The sequence below is a fragment of the Molossus molossus genome, unplaced genomic scaffold (assembly GCF_014108415.1).
Source record: "Molossus molossus isolate mMolMol1 unplaced genomic scaffold, mMolMol1.p scaffold_m16_p_15, whole genome shotgun sequence".
Classification (NCBI taxonomy): Eukaryota; Metazoa; Chordata; class Mammalia; order Chiroptera; family Molossidae; genus Molossus; species Molossus molossus.
The window spans coordinates 4,096,163-4,112,368 of NW_023425350.1; the positions used below are offsets into that span (position 1 = coordinate 4,096,163).

At 45.7% G+C, this 16,206-nt stretch overlaps 1 protein-coding gene across 5 annotated transcripts in view; it reads right to left on the minus strand.

Moving 5' to 3' along the window:
- ADAM17 (ADAM metallopeptidase domain 17) overlaps window positions 1–16,206 on the minus strand; it is a 51,112-nt gene that overhangs the window by 2,809 nt on the left and 32,097 nt on the right. For all 5 annotated transcript variants that reach the window (XM_036262249.1, XM_036262250.1, XM_036262252.1 and 2 more), the window contains 10 exons: window positions 13,718–13,862; window positions 13,524–13,612; window positions 11,966–12,118; window positions 9,157–9,356; window positions 8,082–8,185; window positions 4,888–5,022; window positions 3,230–3,360; window positions 2,389–2,467; window positions 1,691–1,779; window positions 34–84 (listed from right to left, as the gene is read on the minus strand). In XM_036262249.1, coding sequence (XP_036118142.1) covers window positions 34–84; window positions 1,691–1,779; window positions 2,389–2,467; window positions 3,230–3,360; window positions 4,888–5,022; window positions 8,082–8,185; window positions 9,157–9,356; window positions 11,966–12,118; window positions 13,524–13,612; window positions 13,718–13,862 — 1,176 coding nt within the window. The remainder of the gene's footprint in view (window positions 1–33; window positions 85–1,690; window positions 1,780–2,388; window positions 2,468–3,229; window positions 3,361–4,887; window positions 5,023–8,081; window positions 8,186–9,156; window positions 9,357–11,965; window positions 12,119–13,523; window positions 13,613–13,717; window positions 13,863–16,206) is intronic.

Sequence of the window (16,206 nt, forward strand, 5' to 3'; positions counted from 1 at the left end):
TCAAAAGGGCTTTCTTTCACATGGCATACTTACACTGGGGTGGAACAGAGACAGGGCTTCATACTGCTTATCCAGTTTCTTATCCTAGAGAGAAAAGGGCAGGACAGCGGTCACTCCCACAAAGTCTAGTTAAGTGCTCATTCCTTACAGGCTCCTAATACTGAGTGAAGAACTAAGAACTTGAGTTGTAGAAAGTGATAGCAGGTTCAACAGATGAGCATAAATCTCTTACATAAACTGAGCTCTGCCACCAGCCTAGAAGTGTTTCCTCTGCACATGAAGGAAATGTTTTGGGTTTTGTTGGTGTTAAGTAAGGTTTAAGTGCTATTTTTCCGGGTGCTTTCCCACCAGGGGCAGGAGGACAACAAGGGCATTTGCCTGTGTCCAGCCCCTGCTGGTGCCCGGGCGAAGGCGGCACAGGGTGCTGGTGGAGGCGAGGGGCTGTGCCTGCACCCTCACCTGCACGGCCTCACACTGCCCCAGCCCGCCACGGCCTTGCTCATCTCAGCTGTTCCCAGAGTGCCTGTGGCCCAAACTCTGGAAGGAACTGGGCAGCAAACCTACATCTTACTTCTGCAGAAGGCTGAACACATGGTTCCACCTCTGCCCCAGGTCCCAGCCTATGGCTGACATGTCACATGACCATGGGCACCAGGCAGTTGGCTGGACCTGAGAATCTAGGCCTGGCTTCTAGGCCAGTTGCCCTGAACGTGTTCTGGGTCAGAAACAAGCCAGCTCCTGGAGGCAGCTTTGCTCGGAAAGCAAGGGTCAGGCCTCATGGTCCACAAGCGTAACTTGCCCTGCAAACAAAGCAGGTTCGACTCTGCGTGCGCACCCATACCGATGGCACTGTGGCCGCCTGTCAGATGCCACCAGGTCACTGTAGAATCAGCTCTGCTTTAGCAGAACTGTGTGCTCCCTGGAGACCTTCCTTCCCACACCCATCATGCTCACCACCCTGAGGAAGGGCCTCTCAGCAACGTGGCCCAGGCAAGAGAAGCCAGCAGCGCACACTCAGGAGAGCTGTGCTGGAATTTTCCAAGTGCCCACCTGGGGGCAGTAGAGGTGGGAGCCTAGGTCTGATTTCCTTCTCTCCACAGAAGACAAACCCTCACTTCCAGAGAAGCAAGAGCAATGATCTGTAAGGTTTTTTGGGGTTTTTTTGGTAAGAATCTTTGAAAAATGAGCCCCGTGTTGATCAAGTTCCTGGAGTTCCTCAGACAAAGCCCAACTCAACTTGTAAGTTGTTACTCATTTTGAATGTGAATAAAAAGGTTGCTCACTCATTAGCTGGAAACATTTAAATGCCAAGGATCTGTCTGGGACGGGTATCATGGTGGGAATTCGGGTGTTTGATGTTTGCTCTATTACAACAAAGCCTGCAAACGCTCTTGTTTAGACACTTCACTCATCACTGATCCCAGCCAAATCCAGCTAAACAGTCTCCTGTGCTAAACAATTCCTCGGAAATTCTACACGAGAATACAACACCCACATGCAGAGTAAATTTCTTTTAAGGGGATCTCAGCTAGGCTCCTTACAAGATATGCTTTCCCAGGGATAACACCAAAAAAGTCTTTGGAACCACGAGGTCAGACTTGGTTAAGAACAAATTTTTCCAAAAGATTATATGGTTGGAGTCGCTCAAAATTTTAAGAAAATATTTCATTACTTAAAAAGGGTGACTTACCACACAATGGACAAGAATGCTGAACGGAATCCACACTATCAAGGAGAAAACCAGGACGGAGCCCACGATGTTGTCTGCTAAAAACTTCCCTACGAATAATTGCAGAGAGTGAGTGTCTTCATCAAAATACTTTACAAATCTAAAAGTAAATGCTCTGAGAACATTATCACTGTGACAAATGCCTCAGACTGCTGGCTAGATACTGACTCAGTAAGAGGAGTGTCTCTGCCACCCACATGAGACCTGACCATCTCCCCACACCACAGGTCCCTTTCCAGAAACAGCCCTGATGACAGAGGTTGCAGTGTTCAACAGGACCCTGGAGTAACTGGGACTTATGGGCCTAGAGGATATAATATATCCTTGCTTCTGAAAAATCTGAGGCCCATTTTAAAATAATTCTTTCATAAACAGGATTCAGATTTACAATCTGTAGTACTGACTGTACTGTAAGTATACATGCTTATACTATCATGTGTTCACTGTTTTAGTAGAGAAGGAAGCCAATATTTTGACTAAGTATTGATTTCCCTTGTCTGAAAATCTATGCATCCACACTACACAGGGCAAACCTATGAGTGGTGAATATTGCCATCTTCTGTTGCAGAATTAGCGCATATGAGTCTGAAACCACACATCAAACAGCATCGCAGAAATCAGCGCAGTCCTAAAGACAACCACCTGGGGAAATCACCTACCGAAAGTATTGATGCTCAGCTGGTCGATGAAGTCCCAAAATCGCTCAATGACATCCTGTACTCGTTTCTCACATTTGCCCTATGAACAGAAAACACTGCATTATCCCTAAAAGAAATACACTTAGAAGCAGCACAGTTTTGTAAAAATAACTAACACGTGAAAGGCTTTATTAAGTCAAACACGAGGGCTCATCTTTCTCACAGCATGAACTTAAGAGCAGTGGGCACTAAGACAGGAGAGTGTGCCACTGGCACCTGCCGCCCAGTCAGCTTTCGTAAGTGAATTCAGAATGACCAGGAGACAAAATTCAAGAAAACCAGTATGTTAAAGACGAGTGTTCTGGTAAGGACTATTCTGATCACACCCCCCTGGAACACAACCAGACTGCCGGAGAAGCCTCTCAAACAGTAACCCTCGTCCATGTTTTACACAAATAAAATTATGTTTCTATAGAGAACAACGGGTCTGACTTGGGTGGGTCAAGCTCCATCTAGATCTTTCCTACTCCTTCAGAACCTGTTTCAAAATCAAAACTTTCATTTTTGTAATCTTATAATTAACTGAGAAAACCAAATAATCAGGACCCACTATCCCAAACCAACCAACTTTGCCAAAGCCCCCAAGGTCCTGCCCTGGAGAGAGTGCTCGAGTTTCCTGAGAGCGCCTGGCCTTTGCCTGTAGGCTGTGCCCACTCACTCCACCGGACAGACTCTCGCCCAGAACAAGCAGTGGGGGAGGACATGGCATCAGGTGTTTCCTTCCATTTGAAAAATCAATTATTTAAAATAAAAAACATCCTATTTGGCTGGTACAGAAAAAACACTGTACGTGAATACTCACATTCATGTCACAAAACCCTACTGTACAGGGCTTCCCTTTCCTCAAAAATAAGTTGTTCTGTTCAGCGTCGACGTAGGGCATGCACTGGCCCGCGTGGTCCCTGCAGCACACCTTGCACGAGTTGTCCGTCTCTGAAACCAACGGGCGACTGCTGAGCTTGCTCAAACGCGTGGCTCTCCTTCCCCGCTCTCCCCACCCCGTGCCCCAAAGGGGAAGAAAAGCATGAATTTTTCACTTTCCATATGGACAGCTGATACTATTCATATTCCATCCCTCAAGAAATAACTTCTGAGTTCACGCTCCTCAGTTCTGAGGCCACAGGGTAAAAAATATTGACACACACAGTTTCCTTTCTTTAACAGAGTAAAAGCCAAATTATTCTACTCCGTAATGCAAAACGTTCCTCTTCACCCCAACATCATCACATTGCTTGCTGCCTTCAACCCCTGGCTTCTCAGTGTCAAGGACACCTGGAAGGCCAGGGCTCCAGCTAGACCGAGCTGGGACAGAACTGCCACCCTGCGGGTGTGGCTGAGTGCCCCGTGTGACAGGAGCATGGCAGCCTGTGTGCAACGACTCCCTCCATGGAGGCCAGCCTCAGAAAGCATGTGGGGACAGGAACGATGGGCATCAGATGAACCACTGGCATCCATCTGAACAACAGAAATGTCCAGCAAGTCACTGGCAGTGAGTCGGGACAAAGGTCACCGAGGGGTGAGTCGGCATTTATAGTCACCAAGATCAATCAGGACACTGTAAACAGGAAAAAACACTTCAAAGGGAAAGCAGGCGTTGTCATTTTTCATCACACATTTCCAGGGCCTTGGTATGTGTCCTTCCAGGGCACTCTAAGCCTCTTGCCACTCCCTCAATCAAGTGTTTACTGGACATCTACTGTGTTATCCTCCCCATTTACACGTTAGTCCACCTGGACCACCACGGACTCTGCGGTATGGATGCTAGGTTCCCAACCCAGGGGGTGTGATTTCTGGGTTCTTTGTTTTGAAATCAACAAAACTCTCTCTGGGGTGGGGCAGGAAGCTCAAAGCCCAGTCAATCCCTGAGGCTCCTCCTCAGACCCAGGGGTTCCAAAAATAATGTGGAAACCTGAAGACAAGTGTCTGAGAGGCCAGCATGATATCACTGATCATCACTAAGGAGACCCCTGGGAGGGAGCAGAGAACAGCAGTCCCAGCCAGTGGACAGAGGCGAGCATCCTGATTAATGGACCAGTCCTGGAATCAACTCTCTCTGAAATCCTGAAGGAGCACCTTCAGTTTAATGCCAATGGGACACAGACAGCTCCTGCTGCTGTCATGGTGCGTATGACATGGGAAAGGGGCAGCAAAGACACACCTCCATCACCCATCACCCACAAAATTCTCCTACCCCACCCAACGCTGGCCACATGGTCTGAAAACATGGCAAGACAGGGAGACTAATGGGAGTTTGCACAGACAAGGTGGAGGAGTCAGCATCCGAATCCAGAGGTCTGTCTCCACACACCACCCCACAGCGCCCCCACTGGGCGGGGCTCTCACCGTCTTTAGTGGCAGTGAGCAGCTGACACTGCGCAGCCCTCAAGGGGAGGGACTGGGCCGGGCAGACACGGTCCCCTTCCACCCTGCAGCAAGGCCACGGAGGGGACATGCACTCACCGTTACACGCACAGGACTCCAGCTGCTGCTCCCTCTCGCAGAAGGGAACGCACTTCCCGTCCTTGCACCTGCCCAGGTCCAAGCACACCGTGTCGTCCTCAGCGTCCCCGGGGGGAGGGCACTCACTGCTGGTACCTGGAAGCACCGACAAGCAGAGGCCCCATGAGTCATCGCCCCCAGTTCCCCAGGGCACGCGGCGCTCATGGTCCCGACAGTGAGCCCTGGTCTGGCAGAAAGTACCTGGTGACCCATCAGGCAAGGATGGCCCAGCCGGTCCAGCCAGCCAATAAGCACTGAGGGCTAGGAGGGGTGCCAGGCCCTCCGAAGGTCCCAAGTGTCCACACTCAGTCTCCCTGGCCTCAGCTCAGTCACTAACATTTGCCGTGCAGTCTGTGAAACCTCACGTGCACATAAAATACACATGTACTATGAGCACTGACAAAGCAACACAGTGCCGTCGGGCGGGCTGAAAGCACGCTCCCCGTGAGGCTGCTGGCGGCGCCGACTCTCCAGCCCCGTCAGCCCCGTGCTTGGATGGCTGCTTCTTCCCGCCGGCCCTCCCGCCTCGGAGCCTTGGCTCTATGCTGGTCCCTCTGCTCGGAATGCTCATCCCCTCTTTTGGGGGAGGGAGGTTGGATGGCTTTTTGTCATCCTTGAGATTTTGTCTCACCAATCTAGACCTCCCTGGGACCCCTCATCCTGTCATGCTCCGTCACCATACACTTCTCCCTTCTAGGACATGGTTTCCAATTCACATCTGTTTGACTCCAGTTCTCGCCTGTCTCCCCTCCGCCAGGCAGGTATGCTCCACCATGACAACACAGCCCAAACCTGCTAATGACTCGACTTACGTCCAACCGTATCACGCTGCGCATCTACCATACATGTGTCCTGAATGGATCACTGAGTCTTGAGGGCAAAGAAAAGTCATCAAAGGATGTTAAACTCGGGAGAGAGGATGGAACAAGTGACTTATTCTGGAAAATGAGCGGCACAAGCAGTTAATCGACAGGAGAAGAGAAACAAAAAACTACCGATGAGAACAATGGAGTGTGCCCAGAGTCTGGGGCCGGGCCTGTCAACTGAGGAATGGAACCAAGCAAAGACTTTGACTCAAGGTCTGTGGAGCAGTGACACAAAGCCTGCACACAACTGTTCATAGCAGCACTGTTCATAGTAGCCAAAAAGTGAAAATAATTCAAAAGTCCATCGACTGATGAATAAAAAACAAAATGTGGTGTATCCATAGAATGGAATATTATTCAGCAACAAAAATAAATGAAGCACCGATTCACACTACAACACGGATGAACCTTGAAAACATTATTGAGTGAAAGAAGGCACACACAAAAGGCAGCATTTTGTGATTCCATTTATGCAAAATGTCAGAACAGGCCCCTCCACAAAGAGAGTAGATGAGTCAGACTGTGGGTGAGGAGATCTGGAGTGAGGCTAAAGGGTACGGGGTCTTTCTGCAGTGATGGAATGATCTAGAACTGACTGTGGTGGTGGCTGCACAGATATGAATAGACTGAAAGATGTCGGCCTGGCCAGTGTGGCTCAGCAGTTTGAGTGTCAGCCCTTAGACTGAAGGGTCTCGGTTCAATTCCCTGTCACGGGCATGTACCTGGGTCGCAGGTTCGATTCCTGGCCCCAGTTGGGGTCGTGCGGGAGGCAACCAACTGATGTCTCACATTGATGTTTCTCTCTCTCTTCCCCTCCTTCCCTCCCTCCCTTCCACTCTACCTAGAAATCAATGTAAACTATCCTCTGGTGAGAAAACAAACAAACAAAATAGAAATATGTTGACCTGTACATTTTAAATGGATGAATGCTTGGAATGCTAGATTATGTTCATATCTCTATAAATCAATTAAAAATGCAACCAAAGGACAGAGAAAGTCATAGAACTATGAGAATGGGATGGACATGCCAGACAAACAAGAATGACAACCCAGGTAGCAAGCTGCAGCGAGTGTATCCAGTATGTCCTAGTAATATAGCCTTGAAACTTTTAAGAACTGACAGGATTACAGAACATATGGATAATCTATACATTATGGACAGTTTAAAGATTATCTCCAGACAGATTCAAGTTCTAATGTAAAAGGTAAAATTGTGAAGCTAACAGAAGCAACTGTGGAAAATATCTCTGTAACCATCCACAACTCAAAAAAAAATACAACAAAATGAGTTTTGGTTACATTAAAATTAAAGATTTCTGTCCCCAGAAGGACAAGAAAAAGGAAGGTATATGCAAAGTTTAAACCAAACGATTATACAAGAACTCCTCCAAATCGGTAATAGCAAAAGAACATGAAACTCAATTTTTAAAGAGACCGAACTATTCATAAAGAGACTATCTATTCATAAAAGAAGAAATATGAATAGCTAATACAAAGAGATGTTTAAGAAAAATGTAAATAAAGATGAGAAATCACTTTAAAGGCATCAGATTGGCAAAAAGAAGACGATGTTGGCAAGGACGTCAGACAGAGGAACCCACACACACTCTCGGTGGCACAGACCCACCAGTCTGGTCCACTGCTCTGCAGACCAACTCAGTGCCACCCTGTATGACTACGCTGTCCCCCTGCTCCACGCCCACCCAGGAAACTCTCACCCCCGGGAGCAGACCGAGGGGATGTCCTGCACTCTCGTCCATGGTATCAAGAAGATGAAGGTAATCCAAGCAGCTAATGCTCGGTGAATGATGAGCAAAATAATCACATGACTAACCATCGGCAGGTGCCCAAAACAAGAACTCAATACAGACACAGATAACATACAGCACAACAGAGATGATTTGTAAAATCAGGGTATTGAGTTTGAAAAGATCTAAGGTAGAATATCATTTTGGCATGTTAAAAACACAGACACAAAATAGCACATTCTGTTTCAAGGACATACACGTATCCAGACAAGTATTAAACACATTAGAAGGGATGCCTCAGAGGAAGGAGAATGAAGTGAGGGAAATGAAGTGACTGAAAGGGAAACAAATAATGAAAAGAAACAATAATGGGTCTGCACAGACCAGTGAAAAGTATGCCACAAACTAAGGAGTACAATCAATTCAACTCCGCATGAGGCAAAAAAGAGTTGTTCTCATGTGAATGAAACAATCTTGTTTTCCAAACACACACATGCCCAGCTGAGCGAAGTAGTCTAAGAAACTCAACAGGAAGACGTACCTGTGCAGTAAGACACGCCTTTGCAAGTAGCATTAATAGCCTCTTGGCACTTCTTCTGGGCAGTCTCGAACTGACAGTTTTTACAGCAAGGACTGTTCCTATCACTGTCGAAGAGCAGAGACAGTTCACGTCAAAAGACAGCAAACACTGTACAGTCATGTTACAGGCCCCTGAAAATCAATCGCAGGGGAAGGTCTCCTGGCTGGGTCACCCACTTGGGTGTAACCTGACTTTCCAGGTGCTGGTGCCACCTGCATACACTGTCTGCTCATTCTAATGTGGAATCAGGCAGCAGTACAGAGAGTAGGTACAGGCTGGTCCAAAGTCACTTATCTTTAAAACATCTTGGCGTTCTTGGCTTTCATTAGCTTCATATACTTAATTTTTTTTTTTCAAAGACACAGGCCACCAGCCAGTGTGGGTCAGTGAGTTGAGCATCGTACCAGGGACTGCGAGGTCCCAGTTCAATTCCTGGTCAGGGCACGTGCTCGGGTTTCAGGCTTGATCCCTAGTGAGACATATGCAGGGGGCAGCCAATCGATGTTTCTCTCTCACATCTATGTTTCTATCTCTCTCCCCCTTCTCTCTCTAAAAAAAATCAATAAAAAAAGTTTTTAAAAAGACTCAGGCCTACAAGGTAATTAATGATCAAGAAACTAGGCAGCCCAAGCCCTATTCTCTATGAGTATTTACAATGTTAATATGCATTGTAGGCAATTAAATCGTTATTCACTATAAACTAAAGCTTTCTGCTCTGGCCAGTTTGGCTCAGCAGTTGGAGTGTCGGCCCGCAGACCAGAGAGGTGCCGGTGCTAACAGCAGAGTGCGAGATGAGGGCTCCAGTACACAGCAGAGTGCAAGATGAGGCTCCAGTACACAGTGGCAAACTACTTTCCAGAAAGCCTTTTTCTTGTTGCAAAGGGGTAAACACATGTGCACGCACACACATATGCACACGTGCCACACACACACACACACGCCCTCTAATCAGTTCCAAAGCCCCAGCATCTTCAATCCATTGTGACCTGGACACCCCACCGTCCCAGCCCCCAGACCTCTGTGGCTGGTATCTCACCTGCACTGGACACCCTTTTTAAAAGTGCAGTTGTTATTGCAACAGGTGTCATTGTTCAGGTACATGATGCCAGGGTCACACTCTTCTCCTTCATCCACCCTGGAGTTCCCACACACTTTGTTGCTGCGTTCTTGGAAACACTCCTGGGCCTTACTTTCAATGGTCTTATAAATGGACTGTTTACTGCAGTTTGAAAACATCTTAGGAGAAAAAAGGCCACAAAGGACTCAAAATAACATAAAAATTCATTCCCATGTGTTTGCACTTCTCTAAACTCTGAATGTAAAAATCACAATCAGAGCCTCCTGAAGGTACGTCTGGTTCCATCACTGTCACCTCTAAATGCCTTTATATGCAACTGAGTTACCTCCCTCTGCAAAATGCTAAAAAGCTGGTGTGAATTTGGATAAGAGCCTAAAATTCTTCACAGGAAAGCAAGCTAATACTCATGCTGAGCCCAAACATCCCAGCCAGTCCATCAAGAATACAAGCAGTCCAGCGTATGTGGCGAGTTGTGAGTTCTACCAGACCATAAGCCGCCCGATCCCCAGGCATGGGACCACCCGATGAGAGAATGAGACAAAGACCCTGGGCTTCCTGGACACAATAGGCATGCAAACAGGGTCTGTTTCTGGTTTACCTCCTCCTCTCTCCCTATTTATATGAATAATCCACGTTTAAAGTCTTTAGATAGTTGAGCTTACTAAGAGACACAGTATTACATATAGACTATTAAAAGATTAAATTCCAAACTGTTACCTAAACATTTTCATGGGTCCCCAAGATTTGAACAGTTTCTCTGAGTTTTCTAAGGTGACCAGTGTCTCACAAGGAGCCTCTACCCTAACTTCCCCAGAACCACGTACATGGATCCTTCTAAATTTGGGAAGTTTGCCCTGGCCGGTTTGGCTCAGCGGTTAGAGCGTCCGCCTGCGGTCCGGAGAGACCTGGGTTCGGTTCCCGCTAAGGGCATGTACCTCGGTTGCAGTTTGTCCCCGGCCCTGGTTGGTCGTGCGGGTGGCAGCCACTCGATGTGTCCCTTCACATCGATGTTTCCCTCTCTCTCCCTCCCACTCTATCTGTACAAAAAAATGGAAAAATGTCCTCGGGTGAGGATAAAAATAAATAAATAAATAAATTTGGGAAGTTTAACCAGGAGCTTTAAAAGAGCCCACTTTCCAGACCATCTGACATTATGAAGGAAAGGGGTAGAGACATGGGGGAACTCAGTACAGTTATTTGAGGCGGGGTCTCCACAGTTCTCTGTAAATCGCTAAAGTGGCTTCGCTTTCACCACACGCAGACAGGAGCCATGGAGCCACAGAGTGGAGAGCACAGGACCCTGCAAAGGTGACTTTTACCATGTGACCACTGAATCACACCAAAAGAAATACTTTCAGAAAGCTATCCAAGAACTATCACCCTAAACAGCTAACTGGACTGTTATTTTATTTTATTTATTTTTTTATCCTCACCCGAGGACATTTTTCCATTTTTTGTTCAGATAGAGTGGGATGGAGAGAGAGAGAGAAACATTGATGTGAAAGGGACACATCGAGTGGCTGCCACCCGCACAACCCAACCAGGGCCAGGGACAAACTGCAACTGAGGTACGTGCCCTTAGCGGGAACAGAACCCAAGTCTCTCTGGACTGCAGGCCGACACTCCAACTGCTGAGCCAAACCGGCCAAGGCTAACTGGACTTTTAAAAAGGCTCTTTCACCCTGGCCGGTTTGGCTCAGCAGTTAAGAGTGTTGGCCTATGGACCAGAGAGTCCCAGGTTCGGTTCCCGCTAGGGGCATGTACTTCAGTTGCAGTTTGTCCCCAGACCTAGCTGGGGTCGTGTGGGGGGCAACCACTTGGTGTGTCTCTCTCATGTCGATGTTTCTCTCTCTTTCTTCCTCCTTCTCTCCCTCCCGCTCTACCTGAAGATAAATGCAAAAATGTCCTTGGGTGAGGATTAAAAAAAAGGATCTTCCAATCAATTAATTGTTATAATAAAAATACCCAAGGGGCCTGGCTCCAAAGAGAAGTCAGGACAGGTACTTTAGCACCTTTCCTGATTAGAGACTGACTCTCTTAGCCCCTCCTCCAGCCCTAACTCAGCAACAAAAGCAGTATGTTTTCCTCACATTTCATGTTGCTGTTTAGTTCTAAGTACAATGAAAGGACCCAACATCTATGGACACTCTTGGTTCAGACTTGAAGAGACAGTCACAGCCACTCTTAAAGTCTCTGAAATTGTTAACAATATCCCAAACTCATGTACTCTGTCAGAAACTCACCAGTAAATCGTTCATGTATGTACTCCATACACATTTACCATGTGACACGACCCCACCTGGAGACAGCCATGAACAAGAAAGACAAGGGCCCTTCCCACAGGAGCCTTAGAGTCTGGCAAATTATGTCTTTTGTTTTAACAGTTTATGAAAACATGCACATTGTAAAGTACTATAGAGTTTAAATGAATGACAACTTGTAAATGAAATGACAGGAAGTTTTAACTTAAAACCTGAGGTCACCAGATCCTATAACCTAGAACTCTAACAGAAGCCTAAACTATTATTAATTTTCCATATAACTCAAATCTACATGATTAATCTTGATAACAAATAGCCCAAACGAGAGCTTTAACCTGACTTAGATGCACCACATTTCATCCAAACACACAACCAAGTTTCAAGGTACTTTATAATTTGCAGTTCACCCCTCAGATGGGCCTGTTCTGAGCTCTTGTTATAATTAAGTAGCCGCCTTCTTTCCTAACCACAAGAAGCAACCACAAGAAGCTCCAAAATACACATACCTTATTGTTCTCATGATCTCCACTCACAGCTATGGGATACATCACAAATTTTCCTCCCTGGTCCTCATTTGGGGCACATTCTGCTAGACCATCCGGATCATGTTCTGCTCCAAAATTGTGCCCCAATTCATGAGTTGTAACCAGGTCAGCTTCCTGAAAGATCACACAAAGAAGCATTATTTCCCAATACCCAACCATCACCAACTTAGGCCAGTGCACCCTGTTGTCTTAAATAGGGTCCTGATTAATCAGATCCTTCAAAAATCCTTAACTCTGCTCAGGTAACAATGTATTCCTTCCCATATTCCCTTAAAGGTTTGGGCAGCCATGTGACCCAGCTCTGAAATATAAACAGAGGCCAGTGGGTGAGGCTTCCAAATCAGCTTTTAAAAAGAGACACACTATGCTCTCTGTTCTCCTTTCTGCCACACAGGAGGGAACCATCTTGTGATCAGGAGGCAATAAGCATGAGGAATAAGCCACAGAGGGGACGATCCTGGACCCCAGAGCATATGAGCTGCTGGAGTACCATAGAATACTACCCATGAACTTGTTGACTGAGGCAAATACACCCCTTATTTAAGTCACTGTTTATTGGATTTTCTGTTAACTGCACTTTCTGGAATATGTCTGACATATTCCTAATGGATGCATCAGGGCAAAAACAAGATCCTAAATCTTCCAGAGGGAAAAACACATGTGACATAGAAAGCATAAAAAACTGGAATGACTTCAGGCTCTTTAGTAGTAACACAAAACACTAAAGGACAATGGAGCAATGCCTTCAAATTCAGAGGGAACTAGGAATATACCAGCTAAATGATAGATCAAGTTGAAGAGAAAAGACATTTTCAGATATGCAAAATCTCAAGTTTGCCTTGAGGTACCCTCTTTCTTAGGAAGCTCCTGGAGGATTTATCCGAAATGATGGTATAAATCAAGAAGAACATGGGCCCAGGAAATGAGTCCAGGTGTCTTCAGACAACAGCCACACTGCAGGACCAGGAAACAAGCACCCACAGAGCAGGGGTAGGATGAAGGGCTAAGGAGGTTGCGGGGGGTGGGGCTTGTCTTAGGGAAAAACAATGACCCAGATAGGTCTTAAAAGAAATTTGAGCCCTGGCCAGTTTGGCTCAGCGATTAGAGTGTCAGCCTGCGGTCCAGAGAGACCGGGTTCGGTTCCCAATAAGGGCGCGTACCTCAGTTGCAGTTTGTCCCTGGCCCTGGTTGGGTTGTGCGGGTGGCAGCCACTCAACGTGTCCCTTTCACACCGATGTTTCTCTCTCTCTCTCCCGTCCTCTCTCTCCATCCCACTCTATCTGAACAAAAAATGAAAAATGTCTTCGGGTGAGGATAAAAAAAAAAGTTTGACTGGTAATTTTTATATTCTTCTTTACACCTTTTATTTTCATATTTCCCACCAAAGAACATGTGCTTTTTCAGGCAGAAAGAAAAAGAAAATAACCCAGTATGTATTACTCTTTTAGAGATATCTACATAAATATACAACAACCATAATAAACAAAAATCTATCCTTTTAAGAAATAAAGGAACATACCTTTGTAAGAATGGTTTTACCATAATTTTTTGTGCTGGTCAAACCACTATTCAAATAGATATTTTTCTTTCCAATGGGACTATAATAAGCTAAAGGAGAAAAGAAACAGACAAATTGCTTGTTCAGTCAGAATTACAATACAAGCCAATCAGCCTAGTATTCTCACATAGTCACACAACAAATGGGGAACTTACCCTTTGGACAAACACCTCCATGACTATTTGCTCTGGGAGAACCAACATAAGCCAATCCAAGAGTTCCCATATCAAAATCCTGGTACGTGAAAAGATGTGCTAGGCAGACTTTAGATGCTTCTTCAGCTATATCAAAGCTAAATTGCTTTAAAAAAGAAGAGTATTCTTAATTAGATTAATAATGGCATTATGTCGAGTGCTATTTCTTTTTTTTTTTTTTTTTTTTTTTTATCCTCACCCGAGGACATTTTTCCATTTTTTTGTACAGATAGAGTGGGAGGGAGAGAGAGAGAGAAACATCGACGTGAAGGGACACATCGAGTGGCTGCCACCCGCACAACCGACCAGGGCCGGGGACAAACTGCAACCGAAGTACGTGCCCTTAGCGGGAACCGAACCCGGGTCTCTCCGGACCACAGGCCGACGCTCTAACCACTGAGCCAAACCGGCCAGGGCATCGAGTGCTATTTCAACCAAGTATTCCAGAACAATACCGTATGATTGCAGGTCTGCACCAAATAAAGCAGGGCAATGCTCCTCACCCACAGCTCTCCCCCAACTACCTGCACAGGCAAGGAGCAGCATACTGTCATCTGAAAGGGGGAGGAGCACAAAAGGGAGGAGCTGGGAGCTTTTAACAGCAGTTCTAAGAAACAAAGAGGGTTTATGTGAGAGCGTGCAGCCCAGCACTGGGGGCATTTCAAATCTGTCAGACTCTGCTGGATACAGACCTCTTCGAAGGGGTCTCAGCACCTCACACCAAAGCAGAGTCTTCGAAAGTATTTTTCAAGGATTCTACTGGTTTTGCAGATTCTTTTTCTTTTTTCAAGTTTGCTTTTGTTTTACAATGTATAGGAGTTATAAACTTATAGGAAAGCATATACACTTTGTTGTTTTTTTTTTAATGGTTTTTTTTCTTTATTGATCTTTAGAGAGAGAGGAAAGAAGATGGAGAGAGAAACATCAATAAGAGAGAACATTGATCGGCTGCTTCCTGCATGCTTCCCACTGGGAATCGAGCCCACAACCTGGGCATATGCCCTGACAGAATCGAACCGGCGACCTCTTGGTGCATGGGTCAATGCTCAGCCACTGAGCCACACTGGCTTGGCTACACTTAGTTTTATGTTACTAAAGTTAAGATTAAAATGCACTTAAGTAAACACTGGTGCTTTGGGAGTGTTTATTTTTCTTAAAAGGGCTCCATATATTATTTCAAAAAACCTCTACTATAACAACCCATAATCTCTAATGTAAAAAGACCTTGAGTCCTGGCCAGTTTGGCTCAGCGGACCCAAGGGTCGTGTCTTCGATTCCCAATCAAGGGCACATACTTGGGTTGCATGTTCAATTCCTGGCCCTGGTTGGGCCCGTGCAAGAGGTAACTAATCAATGTTTCTCTATCCATCGATTTCTCTTTCTGTTTCTCTCCCCTTCTACTCTATCTTTTAAAAAAAAAATCAATGGAGAAATATCCTTGGGTGAGGATTGACATTAAATTAATTAAAATTAAAATAAAAACCTTGAGCCCTGACTGGTGTGTCTCAATGGTTAGAACATCAGCCTGCAAACCAAAGGGTCAGCGGTTCGATTCCTGGCCAAAGGCACGTACCTGTGTTGCGTGTTCGATCCCCAGCCCTGGTCAGGGCTTGTGCAGGAAGCAACCAATAGTCTCTCCGCACCCCGCACTCGCTCTTAATCTCTTAAAAATAAAAATCAATGGAAAAAAATATCCTGGGGTGAGATTTAAGAAAATAAAATAAGCCCTGGCGGTTTTGGCACAGCAATTAGAGCATAGGCCCGCTGACCAAAGAGTTTCAGGTTCGATCCCAGTCAAGGGCGTGTATCTCGGTTGCAATTCCTCCCTGGTCCTGTTTGGGGTCATGGGGAGGCAACCAATCGATGTGTCTCTCCCATGTGGATGTTTTTCTCTCTCTCTCCCCCCCTCACTCCCTCCCACTCTGTCTGAAAATCAATGGAAAGAATGTCCTTGGGTAAAGATTAAAATAATAATAATAATAATAATAATATAAAAACCTTTATTTTTTAATTTATTTTTGTTACAGATGTTTCTTTTTTCCCCCCATTGACACCCTCCTTCCTGTTTCCACTCCCCTTCACAGTATTGTTGTCTATATCCACTGGTTATACATATATGCATTAAGTTCTTTGTTTTATCTCTCCTGCTCATCCTCCTCTCCTCTGAGGTTTGTCAGTCTGATCCCTACTTCTATGTCTCTGGGTCTATTTTGTTCATGAGATTATTTTGTTCATTATATTCCACAAATAAATGATATCATGTGATATTTGTCTTTCTCTGATTGGCTTATTTCATTTCGCATAATACTCTCCAGGTCCCTCCATGTCATCTCAAAGGATAAGAGATCTTTCTTTCTTACAGCTGCATAATATTCCATTGAGTAAATGCACCACCGCTTTTTTATCTGCTCATCCTATTGATGGGCACTTGGGCTGTTTCCAGATCTTAG